Source organism: Carassius carassius, chromosome 8 (genome assembly GCF_963082965.1).
Source record: "Carassius carassius chromosome 8, fCarCar2.1, whole genome shotgun sequence".
In the NCBI taxonomy this organism is placed as follows: Eukaryota; Metazoa; Chordata; class Actinopteri; order Cypriniformes; family Cyprinidae; genus Carassius; species Carassius carassius.
The window spans coordinates 6,625,862-6,647,770 of NC_081762.1; the positions used below are offsets into that span (position 1 = coordinate 6,625,862).

At 37.0% G+C, this 21,909-nt stretch overlaps 2 protein-coding genes across 2 annotated transcripts in view; one reads left to right on the forward strand and one right to left on the reverse strand.

The window, feature by feature from the left end:
- Window positions 1-18,773, reverse strand: part of LOC132145097 (collagen alpha-1(XXII) chain-like) — a 51,454-nt gene extending 32,681 nt beyond the window's left edge. The window contains exons 1-4 of the mRNA XM_059555829.1: window positions 18,613-18,773; window positions 15,095-15,249; window positions 14,253-14,819; window positions 6,055-6,135 (exon numbers count right to left, since the gene is read on the reverse strand). Coding sequence (XP_059411812.1) covers window positions 6,055-6,135; window positions 14,253-14,819; window positions 15,095-15,185 — 739 coding nt within the window. The 5' untranslated portion in view covers window positions 15,186-15,249; window positions 18,613-18,773. The remainder of the gene's footprint in view (window positions 1-6,054; window positions 6,136-14,252; window positions 14,820-15,094; window positions 15,250-18,612) is intronic.
- The window catches only part of stpg1 (sperm-tail PG-rich repeat containing 1), a 382,184-nt gene continuing 363,542 nt past the window's right edge, over window positions 3,268-21,909 (forward strand). Inside the window, exon 1 of the mRNA XM_059555825.1 lies at window positions 3,268-3,313. The gene's annotated coding sequence lies outside the window, so the exon portion shown is untranslated. The remainder of the gene's footprint in view (window positions 3,314-21,909) is intronic.

The following is a 21,909-nucleotide window of genomic DNA, read 5'->3' on the forward strand; positions in this document are numbered from 1 at the left end:
TGTTACGGTACATCTCAATGTTTTTGCAGTCTCTTGTGCCATTAACTCAAGTTTTTAAGTTAAAAACAATGGGCCAATTAGAGTCGATATTGAAATATATACAACAAGTCTGTTGTAAGGTGCCCCTTAAAGGAAAACTTTTTTATTTTTTGAAAAATAGGAAAATTTATTCCTCTGGTGGCAAAGCTGCATTTTCATAAGCCATTACTACAGTCTTCAGTGTCACATGATCCTAAAGATATCATTTTCATATATTGATTTTTTTTATTATTTTTTTTTAACCTGATACTTTTTTCAAGATTCTTTGATGAATTAAAAGTTAAAAGAACAGCATTCACTCAAAATAAAAATATTTGAAGTCTTTAATATTACTTTTTAAATTGATAAATATTAATAAACTTTTTAAATTAGCAAATTGACATCTCCTATATATTAATTTCTATTAAAAAAGAAAAAAAAATATGCCCACACTTTTGTTACTTATTATTATTGTGTATATTTTTATTTTATTTTGTTTAGAATAAATACTGTTCTTTTTTTAAGAAAACAAATTACGCCAAATTAGAAGTAAATATACTTTATTTATACTTTTATTAATATTAATAATATACTTTTAGATTTTATTTTTTTAAGTATTCGAAAACGTCATGAAGGTTTGGATTTCTTATTTATTTATTGTACTTTAACATGCTATTAACTTACTCAAGTGACCTCATTAAACTTAATTTTTAGTTTCTGAACATCTGAAAGTTTATCAACCCTAAAAATAAGACTAATTTATCCAGGTGTTCTCAGTGCACTTGTATGGTTAATTTGATCAGTTTGATGTATTCATTCAAGCTGTTTGATTTCACACCATGTTCTACTCTTCCTACAGCTGTTTGCTTCTCATCAGCTCATTTCCACGACTCTCTGTTTGTCTCAGCGTCTCCATGCGCCCGGCATGAATCTCTGCCAGTAGCGTTTCTAAGCCTGGAGGAACCTGTAATTTGGGCCTGGCGAGTGAAAGCGTATAATCACGAGCGAGTCTTATTTTAAACAGTGAGAGAGCGAAGAAGGCTGGGTGGGTTCTGCGGCAAGGAGCGGCACAGATGAGTGCGTTTCGAGTCGTGTCTGTGATCCGAACACATGGGCACTCTACTGCACACAACACAACAATCTGGAAACCAGCCCAATGTCGCCGCATGAAAACTCTACGGCTGCGCTTTACACAAGGTCACAGTGCGTCAGCGTGACATCCAGAGACTGTGGTTCAAGCGCCTGTCTTTGATCCAGTCAGACAGACAGACAGACACGTGCTAAACGAATCTCTTTGTGTTTTCCCTGCAGCATGCTGAAAAACAACGCATCTTATATGTCAGGTTTTGAAATGGGCCGATCTTTTGAAAATCTCCCGGTCAAAATTAGTGATGTGTCGTTCTTGAACGATTCGTTCATTTTGAACGAATCTTTAATGTGACTCGGGAAGAACGAGTCGTCTCGGGGAGTGATTCGTTCAGTCGCGCATGCGCATTATTCTATAGGTTCTGTTCTAGTTGTAGTGATTCACCTGTCAGTCAATGCAGTCTTGAGCCGGAAAGAGAATTGATTAGTTCATAGTTCGGGTCTATCGGGTTTTTGACTCGTTCCTTAATCACGTGACAGCCACATACGCTAAAACCAATGCAATATGAGCCGGAAAGAGAATTGATTAGTTCATCTCATGAGTCTTCGGGTCGGGTCGAGTCATTCCTTAATCACGTGACAGCCCCATACGCTAAAACCATAGACAGTAAAAGAATGCAGTATTGAGCCGGAGAGAGAATTGATTAGTTCATCTTTCGGTTTCTTCGGGTTGTTCGTTCTTTTGTCCCGTGATGTGACAACATTGGCTAGAGTAATTATTAAATCAGATTGTCTGTATAAACCATACTTTTGTAACATATGACACTTTATAAACATTAAAAAACACTGTGTACATACTTTTGAATTGTTGTTTATTGTTTATTTTTGTGCCAGAAAAGCTTTGTAACAAAGAGGACAACTATTCCAAAATAAATCAAAATAATAAAAAAGTAAATAATTAAAAATAAAATTAAAATTAAAAGATAATAAAGCCACAGGGTCTAATAACCTTAACAAATGAACTTTAAAAGTACAATATAAAAAAGAAAGAAAAAAGAAAAACTAAATATTGCACAACAAGCTTTGCTTTTTTATATAATAATTTAAAATGAATACATTTTAAAATAAATAACACTTTTGTGCCAAAATAAAACCTTTATATCAAAGAGGATAACTATTCCCCAAATAATTTTAAACCATTTAAATAAAAATAAATGAAAATTAAGAGATACTAAAGCTACGGAGCCTTATAACAATAACAAATTACCTTTAAAATCACAACAACAACAAAAATATTGCACAACAAGCTGGTCTTTTTCTAAATAAATAAAAATAAATAAGCTTAAAAAAAAATAACACACTGTGGCTATATTTTTAGGACTTGCTTTAAGGCATGTTTGCATTAAAAAAAAACAAGCTCCCTGACCTTGGAGGGGCTGAGTCTGTTTCTTCTATCTGAAATAATCTGCCCAGTTTTAGAAAAAACTCTTTCAGATGGCAAAGATGTGGCCACAATGCAAAGTCTTGTCTTTGTGACTTCAGAAAGGCTTTTGTATACTGGTGAACATCTCCTCCACCAGGCCAGAGGGTCTGATGTGCGGGGTAAGAGTGGCTCTGCAAGGTAGGCCTGCACCTTTATAGCATCTGAGGTCTTAGAAGAGGTAGCAGAAGGCCTCAAGCTTGCTACCCTCTCGTCAAAGTCTTCCCAAAACATGGCCCCTGCACTGGCAGTAGCACCAGGAACTGAAGTATCCTCCTCACTCTGAGCTGGGTTAAAACTGTTAAAGCTGAAGTTATCATAACCTTAATGTTTTAAACTAACATTAATAATTCAAATTCAAAATTTTATTTGCTTTTAATGTATATGTCATTATGTCCTTTTTTGAGTAAACTTCTTATACATATATTACACCAATATGTAAAGTCTGCCTAGGAAAAGCAATTATTATACCAGCAAACTCAAAATTGGAGTAAAAATGAACAAACTAGTATAAATACTTTTTATTGTAAGCTTGAATTATTATATTATTATATAGCCTAAGACTATAAGATGAACTAGCTAAGACTCATGAGATGAACTAATCAATTCTCTTTCCGGCTCAAGACTGCGTTAGTTTTGCGTATGGGGCTGTCACGTGATTAAGGAATGTCTTAAACCCAAGGACAGATAAGTGAGGTGAGGTGAGCTAATCACAGACTGAAGACCCAGGTAAAGAATGATTTTTTTTTTCCTGTATCTTATAGCATTTTAGTTTTGTATTGTTTTTAGTGTGATCAACGTTTGTGTAAGTACTAGGTGTGTTGGGGAAGTAACACATAACATTTTCATTACATTTTGCTAAAATGAACGAAATGACTCGAAAAAAGATTCGTTCATTTTGCTGAACGAGACTCAAAAGTCCGAGTCGGTAAAATGATCCGAACTTCCCATCACTAGTCAAAATATGCTGCGTCACCTTGCGCATGCGCAAAACCTGTACCTCAAACAGCACTGTAAATGCCAGTCATGAATTCGACCAAAAGATTTTATATATCAAAACCAGTGCACTCATATTAATATGAAGGGAAGGAAAAACGGTGTGTCCAAAGTCGCACATTAAAAAAAACTGAAACTTGCACATACTACATCTGCCTTGTTGTTACTGTCACGTGACATTTATCAGTTATCAACCATTATCAGTTGGGTCGCTTAGTAAAGATTAAAGTGTTTAAAATAGTTTAAAATTTTCGAATGCACACTTCAAAATCTTGGCACAAGTAGTAGGTTGTCTGGTAGGTTGTCTCTTCATCTACTGTTTTTTCGAATACTATGAATTCAGACATATTACTCTTTTGGTGTATTGTTTTTCTCATACTACATTGTAGGGAGGTATTTTTTCAGTATTCCACACTTAAGACTGCACATGCCCATTTACTGGTCCTGAATTATAAGCTTGTTTAATGCTATTTCTGCTTAAGAAACAACATTTATGAGACATTTCAAAATAGCAACAAAATCTAACATGAACTTTGTTTTTTAAATGTGAGCGTGGCAAGAATTTTTTTTAGATTTCAAGATTTTCCTGTTCAAGTACAGTAGGATTAGGAAGCTCTCGGATTTCATCAAAAATATCTTAACAAAGGTCTCACATTGGAACAAAATGAGGGTGAGTAATTAATGACAGATTTTTTTTTCTTAAACTATCCCTTTAATACACGTACACTTCATCTTTTATAAGAACACAATGATGTCAAATTTTTTTTTGTAATTGTTAAGTTACTTTACAGAAGCAATCTTGAGTCAGCAATCTTTTATGTCCATTTTGGCCTTGCATTGGTTAAGAGTGATGTTCCAAACTTCAGAAACAGCACATAGATGTTGGCAACTTCAGCAACTGTTGCATCTTATGTGAACCTGGAATTTCCCTGAAGATTTAGCTTGTGTTGTTCTCTTGAATATCTCAGATTACAGGAGCAAGATGCCTTAATTAACACTTACAGACACCAAAAGAGGAGAAATGTAGTCTAGTCAGTGCAATCCAAAAGAACCGCAACCAAACAGATCTAAGTACTTAAACGTCAAGCCTACAAAGCTGGAGATGACAGAAGCGAAGAAGAAAGTGCATTTATCCACAAATAATATTAAGACAAGGAGAGATCACACTTTAAACTTAATCTGAATACAAAAGAAAGCACTTTTCCTCATCAAAAGTAGTATAATTAGAGTCAAACGGACCACATTTCAGAAACTTCCAGAAGTTTTACAATGTTTTGAAGCAATGCATAGCTACACACACACACACACACACACACACACACATATATATATGAGAAAGAGCTTTATCTTTTTCAAAGCATAAATCATGAGTCATATCCATTTTTCAGGGTTGCAACTGCTCTGAGGATTTTTCAAGATTGATTCACACAGACAATCTTACCTTTTGGGGTACAGCAGCTTGTACCTTTTTTACCCATAGTAGTAGGTACATTAGTACCTTAAGGGTATGCTTTACTTTTCTAATATACTAATATGTACCTTATAGGGATAAAAAAAAGTCCTTTTAATGGTACTGCTTCAGTGAAAAGCTGTTGTTGTACCCCAAAAGTTCAAAATAAGACCTTCTATAGTGCACACCCCTATAGCTCCGGATTGTAAAGTCATTTACTTACACAGGTAAGAGCTCTCACTCTCTCTCTGTTTCAGTCTGTTTTTTTACTTAGGTTGATGAATTTGAGTGGGTGTCTCGCAGAGGAACTCAGAACCCCCTGAAGACTCAAACACAACATCCTCCAGATCTGTGCAATCACTAAAGAACTCCACATTTCTTAGAACAGAGGAGGGCAAAATATCTCTTATTTCAAAACCTCGGTGTCACGCTGCAACGTTTTATGTTTTAAAGTGCAACCTTCGGGAAAACAAACCTTTATTTTTGATCCAAAAGTACTTTACACATAGAAACTGGCTTGTAGTTTGTAGTATTAATACTTACATCCACACACACACACACACACAAAAAGACTCCAAAAAACCCTGAAGTGCAGGATTGGAAGTCCATGTCTTTGAATCATTAAACAGTGCACTCCTTTCTATATTTTTGACCTCTAATTGAAATAAAGTACACTAGGGATGATTTTCATGTAACTGTGTAACCTTGAGAAGAAGAAATGTTTTGGTTTTCTCACATCTGAAGATGAAGCAGAAACACTGATATAGGGGTATACTTGAGTTGTAGACAATATCACTGTATCATCCATTATGTTTCATGTTAAAAGCCAATTTATAACAAATGGATTTAGTGACCTAAGTAAGCTCAAATTATAATTGAAACTACATAGTATTTTGATGTGAGAAATTGCTCTCTCATAACTATTCATGACAACATGTAACTGCATTGATATGACGCTGAAGGGGCTTTCATGACACTTTGACACTAAAGCATTATGGGAAGAATAGAGAAGAGAAAACATTACCTGGGACCTCTGTCAGTCCAGCACTGGTGCTGTTGGGCCGGAAACGGCCTGCCTGGACTTTCATGTTTGGACAAAGGACATCTGTGGACAGACATACAACATTGTGGTTGGATACACACCTCAGTTTTTATGACCTTATGAACGCACAGCACTCCACAGGTGTTTAGATTGTGGATAGTTATTTATTTCTACAGTTAGAAAAGTTATATCTTAGTTCTATTTAAGTTAAAATGATACATGTTATTGCAATCTGAGCTTTATTAACAGTATGGGGTCTCCTGTAATTTCTAAACACCTGCTTTTGTGGAAACAGAGCTCAACATTAATTCATATTGTGAAATGCAATTTTTTTGTTGTTGACATTTTATTGTACTGGCTCCAGGTGCTCAGGCAATCTGCTGTGGTATTTTGGCAGTGACAAACCTTTTCACTCATAAATATGGAACATTTAAACGTTTTATGTTAAGACTAAAGACATAATAAGAATGAAAATGTATTCAGATAGCAATGTGAAAAAAAATACTTTTAAGGCATTTCTTTTTCACATTGGAAAAATAATAGCTAATGCGTTTTCTTTAAAACAACTGCATGTAAGTTTCTTACCTACAAGCTTAAAATAATTTTGATGGTACATGTATTTTTTTTTTTTTTAGCACAAAAGAACATTTATAATATTTTTTGCAACCAAACCCTGTTGAAAAAACCACCATATGCTGGTTAGGTATTTTTTAATGCAGGGCTGCTGGTTTATGCTGGTCAGCATGGCGTGGCAGCATAAACCAGCATCCCAGCGTCAAAACATACCTAACCAGCATATGCTAAGGGAACAGTGGACATATACATACACTGCATCTATATGTATACATATTAATAATATATAGGCCTACACACACTTAATTTATCATATTATATCTACATATCAATATTTTTTAAAAATGGTCTCATTTGAGTCAGTATTTATCATATCTTCATAATTTACATTTCTGAGCAGTAAGCAGGGATGACTTTGAAGAGGTATGATTTTACTGGCAGCTGAAGGAAATGAACAGTTGAGAGTGACTGTCACTGTAATATTATCCATCTTCCTCTCTGTGCTTGAAGACTGTTAGAGGGTCAATTCTAAGCACTCCAGTGTAGACGTGGTGGCATAACTTATGACTCTAGAATGCTGGCACACAGACATGGGCAAAGTTACGGATTGGTCCAGTGAGCTTAGAGTTTGGTGGAGTGTTGCTATGCTAACGTCACAGTGTCACGTCACAGCGTGATAATTAAAGATGTTCAAACAAGCAGATTTCAAATAGCGACGCATAGCTAGTGACAGCAGTGATGATAGGAGGAAACGCAACACCAGCAGACTTTCTTTACTACAGCATCTGTGATGAGAATGCGCTATTTGTAGAGAAGAACTTGCTAGTGCTAATGAAGGATGCTAATATTAGCCTAGATACTACATGGGTGCTTGCTTTTGTTTAGTCTTTGTCACTTTTATTGGTAAGATAAGAGTAGGCCCACAGGACATGGTGATCTGATTGTACTTGTTTTAAAGGACATAACGGCAAGTAACAATAAAATCATTTTTAATTTTGACTGAACTATTCTGGACAGGCACAATGACACCAAGTGGTCAAACTTTGGTTTTAGGCTTTTTTTTTAAAGTCCTTAACTAACATTGGCTTCACCTATATTAACTCAGCCCAACCTTAAAATAGAGCAAGTGAGTGGGAAATAGTCTCAGATTAGAAAATTTAAAGTAAATGATGTGTAAATGACATTACAGCAATTAGGCCTACTCCAAGTTTCCCATTTTATTCAGAAAAGGGATAATGTACAAAAATCATACTATAAAACCAAAATGTTATATTGATTAAATGATTTTAATGTTGTTGTTGTTTTTTAAATTCTTCTCTTACTCTCTCACACATGCACACACTCTTGGCATGAAGCAGGCACACGCCCAAACCACAGCGGCTGATCGCGTCCCTGACAATCATGTACGATCAGACCCTGTAATTTTCTTTAATCGCTCCTATAAAAAGAGCTTTGTAGCGTTTAAGAGGCCTCAACTTCGCTACGAATTCCACTTTACAAAGGCTGGGTCATTTGACACAATTACATCTCTGTCCGATACAATGTCCTTGTCGTGACTCTCCCAAACCCCCACACCCCCGAGCCAGTCCCAGCCCGATCCAAACATCACCCTGACTGCCAAAAAATAAAGATCACAGCCGCCCACCCAGGGATAAAGGTTGGAGAAAAAGAGCACCTGGCTGTTTATATTTGTGCTGTATACATTATGTGAGCCAAGTTATGTTATCAGTGAAGCGAATATCCACGTATCGTTGGCAGATTTACAATACCAAAAGTTTGGAAAGCAGTCTCCTATACTCAAGGTTGTGTTAATTGAATCAAAAATACAATAAAGCAACTGTATTTATTATTTTTTTGTAACTTGAAATATGGTACACAATTCTAATAAAGACTTCTGTTTCATTCCCAGGCTAGTAAGTTTGAGCAGGTACGAATTTATAGTCTTTGAGTCTTCATTGTCACATGATCCTTCAGAAATCATTTTAAATGCTGAGAAATTTAAGGTTTGCATTTCTGTATTACTTCAAACAGGTAATGTTGTTCCCTCAACTTTTCTAAAACACAAAAAGTAGGTTGCTAACTAACTATGACTAGTTCTTAGTCATGCCAGAAAACTAAACTAGTTGGTAGGCTATTAGAGATAGCTGTAGAAGCAAAGTTAATGGTTTAGCCTACATTCAGACTGTGAGTGGAACTCACTTCTGAATGAATCATTTAGAATGGCTGTATCAGTGGATTCACTTAAATGATCTGATTCAAATGATTTACAACTGAACTGTGCATTTAACCTCAGTTTCTTTTGGGGGACTGACCCCACAGTTAGCATGCTACTAAATGACAAGCAACTAAAGCCAGGAGTGTGTCATTGTTTAAATGAGTGATTTCTAACTGAGCTCGATCGAAGGCAACTTCCTTTAGCTGTGGCATAAAGGCTGTAATTTAGAGCCATAAATCTAAAATGATGGACTGAGCAGAACATAGCCTATAGATTGCTGCATTTCCACATTGTTTTTCCAAAGACTTTTGCATTTATTTTCTTGTTTGTCCCTTGCTTATTTCTCAAAGCACATCAAATCGCGATTGGATCACATAAAAATCATAGAGATGCTAAGGATGATCAGTTGGTAAAATGACTTTAACTGAATATAAACCATGATGCACCTAAAAAGTGTTTCCAGATGTTGTTAGTTAACGATGTAATGTGTATTCATGCTTAAAAGGGCCCAATTGGTAACGACTGATCAGCAATTAATCACCTTCAGGCTGGAGAATGATGCAGCATTTTAGAAAGTGCTGTGTCATATGAGACCCTGAACCACAAAACCAGTCATAATGGTAAATTTCTCAAAATTCAGATTTATACATCTTCTGAAAGCTGTATAATAATCTTGATGTATGATTTTTCGGGTAGGGCAGTATTTGGCCGAGATACAACTATTTTGAAATCTGGAATCTGAGGGTGCAAAAAAATCGAATTACTGGGAAAATCACCTTTAAAGTTGTACAAATTAGGATTTTAGCAATGCATATTATTAATAAAAAATTAGGTTTTGAAATATATTCAAAATATCTCCATGGAACATGATCTTTACTTGATATAATGATTTTTGGCATAAAAGAAAAATTTATTATTTTGACCCATACAATGTTTTTTTGGCTGTTGCTAAAAATATACCCCAGCGACTTAAGACTGGTTTTGTGGTCCAGGGTCACATAGATGACTTTGTAAAACTATAACCAGCTGTATATTTTTGCTAACTTAAAGTACTCACATAACCAGTAAGAAACCAAAACGCCCTAGCAACCACATATCAACACATTTAAAACCATCCAGAATGCCAGTATCAGCAACTGAAACACCTCACATCCAATTTTTCTTGGATGCAATAGGCATACAGAAACAATCCTATTTCATTATTGTGTCCAACACAAAATATTAATCTTCATGGATACCATATCTGAATCATCTAGGTAAGTGTGAGCTATCCTCAGAGTCACAAAAAAGGGGAAGGGCTTTATCAAATGTTTTCTCTCCTGTTTGAAATGCCCATTAAGTTAATCAAAACCAGTTTAGAAAACCGGAACAACAGATGCTAAAGCAAACATGAGGAAATTAGCACACCCAACACTATTACGGTGCACTGCTGTTCTGTTTAGCAGCGTCCCACCACTGATTACAGATCTGGCATGTGGTGGCCATGGGTGGATCACTGACCTGAACCAAAGCCCAGATACACTAAGTGATGAAACTACCCAGTCAAACAAACATTTTTCATTAATTTCAAGTTTGATAAAAAATAAATAAATAAAAAAATAAAAAAAATGGCCCAGTGAAAGAACTGTAAGGACTCTAATGCTAATTTTTGCATTATAGCATTATTTTTTTTGAAGATATTTTGTCATTACTGTAACATCCTGGTCATTATCCTATTTAATTAAAACATACCATTTAAATTGGTAAAAGTTAAATGTATATATATATAGCCAATAATCATCATAATAATAATAATAATAATAAAATGAGAGAAAAAATGTATCCTATTCTAAATTAGAATTTTTTTTTTTGTTGATATTTTCACATAAAACAAATTAAAGCCAAAGATTAAAAAGTAAAAATAGTATTGTGGAGCCTGGTTCCAGTTGAAACAGTAGGACTGTAATTTCCATGGCAAAAATAACGGACCATGGAGATGCAATGTTTTCTTACCACCAGTGTTCTTAGATGCCAACGCTAGTTCCAGATGATCTTGGTTATCACAGAACTGGACCTGATATGCAGTCTCAGTCTTTCTAAATGCTTGAAGGATAATCCCTAATGTGGCAAAAAAGTCTATAGCTGGCAGTGAGATTGTCAAGTTGAGTCATGTATGTGATTAGAGCTATTCAGAAGAGGACTTTTGGTTGCAATCAGGGAAGGGTCATGGTTTGGGTTCACAATGAATCAGTTTCTTTCTTTCTCTTTTTATCTCTCCAGCTCCCTGCTAAGTCAAAGTGGTTCCCTCTCTTCCCACAAGGTTGTCCGACTTAAATAAGGCATTGGAAAAGGCTTGCATTACAACCTCTTTAAATACCGATGAATGTTTAAAGAGTGTGCTTTCAACAAAATGTGTCGTTTTAATACTATTTTTAGTACACACGAGTTCTGGATAGTTTTAGTGCTACTTAGGACTCAGATTTCCACTTCAAACTAAAGAGCTCCAGGTGTTGTTGTTCTCCTGCTTTCACTAATTTAAGTAAGGAATGTCAAGTCTGGTGTGCTATGCATTCATCAGCACTAAAACATACAACCCGAATTCCGGAACAGTTGGGACGTTTTTTAAATTTTAATAAAATGAAAACTAAAAGACTTTCAAATCACATGAGCCAATATTTTATTCACAATAGAACATAGATAACATAGCAAATGTTTAAACTGAGAAAGTTTACAATTTTATGCACAAAATGAGCTCATTTCAATTTTGATTTCTGCTACAGGTCTCAAAATAGTTGGGACGGGGCATGTTTACCATGGTGTAGCATCTCCTTTTCTTTTCAAAACAGTTTGAAGACGTCTGGGCATTGAGGCTATGAGTTGCTGGAGTTTTGCTGTTGGAATTTGGTCCCATTCTTGCCTTATATAGATTTCCAGCTGCTGAAGAGTTCGTGGTCGTCTTTGACGTATTTTTCGTTTAATGATGCGCCAAATGTTCTCTATAGGTGAAAGATCTGGACTGCAGGCAGGCCAGGTTAGCACCCGGACTCTTCTACGACGAAGCCATGCTGTTGTTATAGCTGCAGTATGTGTTTTGCATTGTCCTGCTGAAATAAACAAGGCCTTCCCTGAAATAGACGTTGTTTGGAGGGAAGCATATGTTGCTCTAAAACCTTTATATACCTTTCAGCATTCACAGAGCCTTCCAAAACATGCAAGCTGCCCATACCGTATGCACTTATGCACCCCCATACCATCAGAGATGCTGGCTTTTGAACTGAACGCTGATAACATGCTGGAAGGTCTCCCTCCTCTTTAGCCCGGAGGACACGGCGTCCGTGATTTCCAACAAGAATGTCAAATTTGGACTCGTCTGACCATAAAACACTATTCCACTTTGAAATAGTCCATTTTAAATGAGCCTTGGGCCACAGGACACGACGGCGCTTCTGGACCATGTTCACATATGGCTTCCTTTTTGCATGATAGAGCTTTAGTTGGCATCTGCTGATGGCACGGCGGATTGTGTTTACCGACAGTGGTTTCTGAAAGTATTCCTGGGCCCATTTAGTAATGTCATTGACACAATCATGCCGATGAGTGATGCAGTGTCGTCTGAGAGCCTGAAGACCACGGGCATCCAATAAAGGTCTCCGGCCTTGTCCGATACGCACAGAGATTTCTCCAGTTTCTCTGAATCTTTTGATGATGTTATGCACTGTAGATGATGAGATTTGCAAAGCCTTTGCAATTTGACGTTGAGGAACATTGTTTTTAAAGTTTTCCACAATTTTTTTACGCAGTCTTTCACAGATTGGAGAGCCTCTGCCCATCTTTACTTCTGAGAGACTCTGCTTCTCTAAGACAAAGCTTTTATAGCTAATCATGTTACAGACCTGATATCAATTAACTAGATGTTCTCCCAGCTGAATCTTTTCAAAACTGCTTGCTTTTTTAGCCATTTGTTGCCCCCGTGCCAACTTTTTTGAGATCTGTAGCAGGCATTAAATTTTAAATGAGCTAATTAAGTGGATAAAAGTGTAAAATTTCTCAGTTTAAACATTTGCTACGTTATCTATGTTCTATTGTGAATAAAATATTGGCTCATGTGATTTGAAATTCCTTTAGTTTTCATTTTATTAAAATTTAAAAAACGTCCCAACTTTTCCGGAATTCGGGTTGTACTATGCATACACATAATTTGCATTTGGAAGGTCAATACAAGCCACATGCCTCAACGGTTTGGGTTTATGTATTTTTGAATCTATATTCATAGTTTTAATGCAAGCTTGTTGTTTGTAATGGCCTCCAAAGACAATCCCACATGCAGTTTTAGGTCATCTTTGCCTGCGGAGCAGATGTTATCTGTAAAAACACTTGAGCTCTCTTGTACTTACTACATATCTTTACTCAGAGCTCACCGAACCAAGAAACCACAAAAATGTCCAGGCCAAAGAGCTTCCTTTCCAACAAGTCTTGTATGGCACAGAACAGACCTTCTTGTGAATGGAAATGTGTGCCAACAAAAGCAGATTAGATGTAGTGTTTTTAGTTAACTGTCAAGTCAATTACATGTTAAGTCAACTCCCACCTATATCTGACTGTATAAAGAAAGTCATCTCTAAAGTTCCTTTATTGATATCTACAGTTCAGTAAAGAACTGTCCTGCTCCTGGAGGGCCAATTTTAGCTCAAAAAGACTTGCCTGGAAGTTTCTAGCAATTCTGAAGACCAGCTGGTTCAGGTGTGTTTAATTAGGTTTGGAGTTAAACTCTGCAGGTCAGTGGCCCTCCAGGAAAAGGTTTGGAAACCCCTGATCAAGAAACTTTCTACTGCACAAAAGGTTCTTTGTAGTGGTAAAAGGTTCTTGAGATTATCAAAATGTTCTTCACACTAATAAATGGTTCTTTTAAGAACTGTTCACTGAAAGGTTATTTGGGGAACCCAAAATAGTTCTTCCTAAGCAGGATGGGCAACTTTGGCCTACTTTCCTGAAGAGCTTAACTCTAGCATAATAAAAAAACACCTGAACCAGATAATAGCATCTTCAGGTTTACAAGAAAGCTATAGGTATGTGAGTTGGATTGGAGCTAAAATGGATCTTGAGGACCAGCATTTTCCTGGCTTGTTCTATGGCAGGGGCCTCCAATCCTGGTTCTTGAAGACCAATGCCTTGCAGAGTTTAGTTTCAACCAGCTCCAACACACTTGCCTGGAAGTTTTCTAGTGAGTCTAAAGGCCTTGATTGGCTGGTTCAGGTGTGTTCTATTAAGGCTGGAGCTAAACTCTGCAGGTCAGTAGCTCTCCAGGAACAGGTTTGGACACCTGTTCAATGGCATCACTGTGAAAACCCCTTTTTGGAACCTTATTATTGTTTTTTTAAGCATGTTCTGTACATGGTGCAAAATCAATACTCACTCTCGCAGAGTCTCCTCCTCAACCTGCCCCTGATCTTGTCAATGGCATCAAAGTCCGTCACATGGAACACATGAGCACTTTTGGGCTCTGCTGCAATCTCCTCAAGCTCCTCTCTCAGTGCTTCCCCAATCCCTACGGCAAACAACCTGATTCCAGCAGCCGCTGCAGCGATTGATGGCTCCAAAACAAAATCCTGACTCCTGCCATCTGTTAGTAAGATTGCCACTTTTTGAATGCCCTTACTGGCAGGCCTCGCCCCTGCCCATTCTGTGAAGATGTTGTTGGTGGTAAAGCTGATGGCATCTCCAGTTTTGGTGTTCCCTCCCAAATAGCGGATGTTCCCAGCAGCACGCTTAACTTCGTCAAGGGTTTTGTACCTGCCTAGGTTGAATTCGGTGGTAGGACGGTCGCTGTAGCGAACCACGGCCACACGTGTCTTCTCCGCACCTACATCAAAAGATTCCACCAGGTTTGCCACCCACTGCCGGATCTTCTCAAAGTTTTCCTTGCCAACACTGGAAGAGGTGTCCAAAATGAATACCAGATCATAGTGGACGTTCTTGCAACCTGGGACAAAGAACATGACATTTTACAGGCTGTGTCTATACAGTTAAGCCACAGATTTATGAGGTTTGTGTTTCCACCATGGTCCGGTTGGATAATACATGGGCTGAATTTTGCAAAGAACTTGAAGCTACTAGTATGTCAGGTTCAAAACCTCAGTTTACACACATTACAACAGACTCACTGAAAGTCAAAATTAGAACCACCAAGCTAAAGTTAAACAGAGATGTGGTTAGGGGCCATGAAAACTGTATATTTAGGCTAGTATTTGACCTCACCTGCCCTTTGTCCCTCAACTAAGCCTCCGTACAGAGTCAGAGCCAGTATGGTAAGGACCAAAGAGATCCTGAGCCCAAATCGAAACTTCATCTCCTTCTCCGCTGTTGTTTGCTGATATTCCCACTAAGGTGCGATGATCATCAACTTGCTGCTCCTGTAGAGGCATGAGAACAAATGTGAGGTGATCAGTCATTTGGACTGTGAGCTGAGTTATATTGAACGATTGCAAACAGAAGTGGAGAGTATGATTCATGTTAGCTCTGCACTAACTGATGTACTACCGGTGCAGACCAAATTAATCCTGATATGTTCTTTCAAGTTGCTGTTTCAGTTTAAGCTGATAACAAGATGAGGCATACTCATAAAAACAGTATGTAAGTAAATGCAGGGCTATTTACCATTTTAAGCTTTAGGCTAAGTCATTGTTTTTCATGACTTTTAAACACACCACTCTCCACAATACTTTAAATAATATAAAATCACTTTGCAATTACATTTTTAATTTTAATCTTATTTTTTAAGTATGAAGTGTGACCTACATATGTTTCCATGAGATTCATCCTTCATCCATATGTGTGATGGACACCTCGGGAAAAGTAGTTGCTCCTAATACCAGGTATATTGTGAAGTGCACAGTGAAGAAAAAATGCTTGTTTTCTGATAGACATATACATTAGCAAAAATTCTAGTATGCACGTGATGTGTATTTAATATGTATTTAGAAAAAATACATAATATTATAAATAACACATAATGAAATATAGTAGGTCTCCATTAGCAAACCAGAGTAAACAAGGAGGGATAACAGAAAATAAAATCTGAGAAAGTTTTACGTCCAACTGTAATTCATTCCCCCATTCACTTCACTATAGATTCCACCACTGGTGACTAACCACTCTCCTCTGGCTAAGCTGAACTGATGTTTTGGTATAAATAGGGTGTTCTTCTGATTTAGTGGTGTTTAGTACAGCCCAGGGAGCACACTTTCATCAGAGACCGAGGCAGCAACGTTGGGAAGCATTGAATTATGGTTTGCAGAGCCTTGATGATGTGGCATCTCATCCTCATAGGCAGTTTCATTTAAGCTGTCTAACTTTCAGGAGCAAAAATTACCATTCTTTTTGCAAAACCTTCATCAAGGACAATATAGCTAACTGGGACTCTAATGCCATGTAAAAATGCCATTGATTCAGTTAGTGAGTTAAAAATCCTCCTTTTGTCTTTCCAGTACTAACTGATGCATTTAGAAATTAAAAATTTTGGATCTGTCAGGCCAACAGGAAAACATTCCAATTCCTTGTGAACTCCCGGCCTGATGCCTCCTCTCACACAATTCAATGTCTTTTCTTTGTTCCTTTCCATAAATGAAGTGAAGTGAAGTGACATTCAGCCAAGTATGGTGACCCATACTCAGAATTTGTGCTCTGCATTTAACCCATCCAAAATGCACACACACAGAGCAGTGAACACACTCACACACACACACACTGTGAGCACACACCCGGAGCAGTGGGCAGCCATTTATGCTGCGGCGCCCGGGGAGCAGTTGAGGGTTCGATGCCTTGCTCAAGGGCACCTAAGTCATGGTATTGAAGGTGGAGAGAGAACTGTAAATGCACTCCCCCTACCCACAATTCCGGCCCGGGACTCAAACTCACAACCTTTCGATTGGGAGTCCGACTCTCTAACCATTAGGCCACGACTCCCCGCATAATATTGCATAATATTATCTCATTCCTCTCCCTCCTTTTTTCTTGAAGGTTTGCATTATCATCATATGACCCAGAAAGCCTTACTTGCTCATTGCTTTTGGTCTTAAAAGCCCACAGTATCTCTCAGCATGATGAGCTATTTGAACCCTCTGACCAGAGCAGGTCTTCTTATGTTTCTTTGATGCTGTGAAAGTATCCTGCATTCATTTAACTACTGTATTGTCCCAAAGTGTAACCAGAGCATTTATATATTTGAAGTAAACAACAGTTATGTTTTGTGGAAAGAAACAGCCATGTGTAACCTCCTTTTATTCAGATGTGGTATACCAGCTGGTATGTTGGCTGGCATCTCTATGGACATCAAATTTCAGAGTTGCAAAGACTTCTGTGTTCTTGCAGTCAGTTTAGAAGTCCGAAGTATTAAAGGGCACATTGTTTTACCAGCCCTCTGGTCAAGCTATTAGCCTAAATTACCTGCTGCTTTCTAAAACTAATGGACCCGCACTTGGCTAAAAAGAGATTAAAATAACTCAAATGAAATGTTTGTCGCAGTGAACACCCATTTCTGTTTTTAGCCCTTCTGTTCACTGCTACAAATGTTGGTTAAAAAATATTTTAAACTAAAAGTTATATGGTCAATGTCCAGAAAGAACCTGAGATTAAAGGTATGGATAAACTTGTTTTTCCACGTTCCACTCCGTCTCATGCTCATCTGTGTCTGCACAGCTATAAGGTATACTCAACTGTGAATGAGCACTGATAGATGACTTTGACACATGCACAGTACAGTTGCTTTTTTATACTCTTCCAGAAGCAGTTATATTCAAACCATGTCCATGAAGAGAATGGACTAGGCCGTATGTGTAAAGTGGGCATGGACATCCACAGACCCTACTGATGATGAAATGGATGTCACACTACTGGCCAAAGTGTATCATGGGCTTAAGTTAAGACCTTTAGGCACAAATGTCATGGTCACATACAGCCTTCTGTTTACCAGCCTTACAGTCTAAAAATAAAAATTGGCATCTATGGCTCCATGATGAAACTTTAACATCAATGGAAACTTTCCATTCCACAAAAGGTTCTTTATTGTGGAAAAACATTCTTTGGGTCATTAAAATGCTCTTCAATCTTCAGTCTTTAAATAATCTGTAATCATTTTGTTATCAGCCCTTTGAACTACCATCTTTTTTTACCTGCCTGACAACCTACAATTCTTTAGTTTACAAGTCCTACAAAATTTGCCTTACCAGTCCCACAGCCTATAATCTTTCGATTACCGGCTCCAAAACATATTGTTTACCTTCCCTGGATCCTACAATCATTTGGTTACCAGGCCTATTACCTGATTTCTATTCATTGTAGATGCAGTGAATTGCAGTTGTAACTGCATTTACATTTCTAGTTTTGAGTCTCTGAAACCTTTCTCCATTAACACTCCGGCCAAACTCCAAAGCTCTGCTAAACGACCAGCATGGGAGCCACCTGCTGATGAATAAACCAGAAAGCTTCACTCTTCCCCTTTTGAGATGTAAAAACCAGCCTTTTGTTTTCTTCTAAAGTTCTCAAAAAAAGTGGAAGAACAAAGCAAGTCAAGTCACCTTTATTTATATAGCGCTTTCAACAATACAGGTTGTGACAAAACAACTGAACAGCATGTTGAACCAAAGCACTAGTGTAAGACCAGACAGAGCTATCGAGATATGATGGCTGAATATTCTAGCATAAAATATCAACAATTAAGAAACTATAACGAGACGTGCACTGATGGGATATGGGGATATGATAAACCTCACTCTTACCTGTTATATCAGTTTGTGGGAACAAGAAGATCTTCTTCAACCTCCTCCTGAAACACACCTCACAGACACCTGAAGTATCAAACCAGCATCCTCCTTGAAATAAAGCTCCAGGTAAGGTCATGTACAGGTGTGATGGCACACACACACATACAGTAATCCTGCAGTGATGAGCAGAGTGTTGTGGAGTCTGTTCTCCTCTGCTGGGAGGTGGGAGGGACAAGGATCTGCTCCTGTAAGTGTTAGGTTTCAGTGGGGACGAGATGGCTGCCCTGCCCTGCTCACGCACATAAAATAGGGCTCTGACAGACTGCGCCAATTATAGAGCAACTTTCTGGGATATTTTTGTCACTTTCTTTCTCTTCGTCTTTCTTTTTCTCTCATTCCCATTCCTTCACTCTCTCCCTCTTGTTTTCATGGCTTTAGTCTTTCCAGGTCAGGCTGAGCTGAACACAGGTTGCCAATGGGGCTGATAGGTGACTTGTAGCCACAACATTTCTGACAAACCTGGTGTGTCAATAACTAAATAAACCTGGTAACTAAATAAACCTGGTGTGTCAAATAACTAAATAAACAACTTTCTGTTTTGAAAAGTAAAAGAATTAAGAAAATGTGTGCAGAGTGAGTGTGGATGTTCCAGGGTTGTGAAACATTCAGAATGAAAGAAGAATTTCATACTGGTTTGGAACAACATGAGGCCAAGTAAATGATGACAGTTGTCATTTGTGGGTGAACTATCCCTTTAACTATTTCAATTTTTAAGATGTTTTTTTCACTTGATTGAAACCCCACATTTACAAAAGAACAAACACACAATTACAAACATCCATTCTAGTTTAGGAGGGGGAAGCAGAAGTCATAATTCCAATTAAACATTCCAAAACCTGTTCTGGGTTTAAGATATCCAGTCCAATAATTAAATTAAAATGCAAATTAGAAAACATTTACTGTACCTGGTTCAAGACACCCAAAACCATGGATGGATGGATGGATACAGACAGACAGACAAAAAGAATGACAGATGCATGGAGGTATACAGTGGATACAATAACAGACACACAGAGACAGAGAGAGATAGAAAGAAAGAAAGAATGGATGGATGGATGGATGGATGGACAGATACGATAGACAGACAGGCTGATAGACAGAACAATGGACAGTTGGACAAACAGACAGACAAATTAAATATTAGGAAACTAAATAAGAGACTTACTCCAGAATGTGTGTTCTTGTACAAAATGTACTAATCTCTTTAAACACAAGCAGTAACTAAATGTCAAAGTATTAGTGGAGTTAATCTCTCAGAGGAAACTCAATTAAAAATAACTTTTCCTACTTTAAAATATTTTTGTGTTAACTACACTGAGCTCATGTCAACATGCAGGACTTCTCTGGTGTTCTTTTTTTCTTTTTTTTTTTTTGTTTAGTTTCAGCTTTTCCTTTCTGATCGTCTTGTTCTCTGAGGCTGAACGAGCCAGATATCCTGTGTGCATGGTGTGTCTCTGAAGACCCTTGCTTTCTCTCATTCCTTCTTCCTCCAGTCTTACTTTTCAAGTCACATCTGTATGTCTCACCGCAGAGTACTTTCACAGATATCGGACACATAAAATTGCACAGACGCACTTTCCAAACTCCCTAAATCCCATTTTTATGCTCAGTAAAACATATCAACAACTGAGTCACACATAAATAAACATCAGACAATAAAATCATGCAGGAAGTAACTGCTTCGTCTCGTTGAAAGGAAATCTCTTCTATTTCCATCCTCTACCTTTGTAAGGGGTCTCTCTGGAGGTCACACTAACTTTAGCACAGGGCAAAGTCCAGCAGAAGACAACTGATGGGTCTGCACAGATGCAGATCTACAAGAATGACTAATGAGGTGAAGAGCTTGGAGCTCAAAAGGGGAGACATTAAATGATATAAAGGTCATTCAGATATGAAGATTTAATTACGGAAATATTACATTACAGCTTACAACAGATTTGTGGAAAGAAGGCTTTTGCATTTGTTGTCTGTTACTTTAATATATATATATATATATATATATATATATATATATATATATATATATATATATATATAAATAACTTTAGTGTCTCTATATCAGGGGTCAAAATTGGTTTTCTTGTTTGGTAGCCATATAGATAGATAGATAGATAGATAGATAGATAGATAGATAGATAGATAGATAGATAGATAGATAGATAGATAGATAGATAGATAGATAGATAGATAGATAGATAGATTTAGGTTTTATTTAGGTTTAATAAACAGTAAACCACCCCTATATCCCATAATCACCATCTAGTGTTCTTTTCTACTGTTTTTTCTAGTAGAGTGGCATTTTAGCACAAGCACTATAGTGCTGAAATTACATTCTGTGAAAGTCATTTTAGTCATTTAGCACTATAGTAATTTTGGTCTCCAGAGAGAAAAGCGATTTATTCGCATCTTAAACTCTAAACATTTCATTGATTTATGTAAAAGAGGGAAATAAACAGTGATAATTTACATTTTTATTGGCTGCTGTGAGAGATGATTGCAATTCCCTAAATATCTCATTATTAAAAACAAGAACGAATTAGGTATGTTCAGAACATTTTTAATATCAGTATTTGTCACGCAAGCGATTAATATAAAAAAGTATGATTTAAAAAAAATGTTTAACCATATTTTTTAACCCCCTAACTGTTCCCATCCCAATGGTAGAAGTTTACTTTTATATGACTATACTCTATACTACTATATTACAGTTAAATCCTAATCTAATCATGACAAACTATATATCGTTAGTAAGGTCTAAGACTCCTTAATAGATTTTTTATCACTGTTTCTGTTACAAATTATGTAGGAACAATAATAGATTAATTTATGACAAGGGTGCGCCTCAAAACATATACATAATAGGAGTTCTGACCTTTGTCACAACATTTTATTAATCATCATAAATTATATATAATTTTAAATCGTAAAACCTTAAAACTAATTTAATTTTGAAATCGGTCATTGAAATGGTCCTTTAAAATCTTTTAGAAGGCTCCTGCCCCTTAATGGGGGCGAGTCATTTTACAAAATGTATTGTGTTTAAGAATCAAAACTTTTTTTTAATCTTGACAAAAAACATATAGTTGGAAAGGTCTGAGTCTCAAGATTCCATATTTGGTGGTTTACGATAGAAGAAATATTGAGAGAAAAATGTATACATTTGCGACAGAACAACTGCATAAAAAAGTGGCTAATTTTGGTATAATGCACAAAATTGCATAGGAACCTCATTTTTTATTTACTTTTTTCATA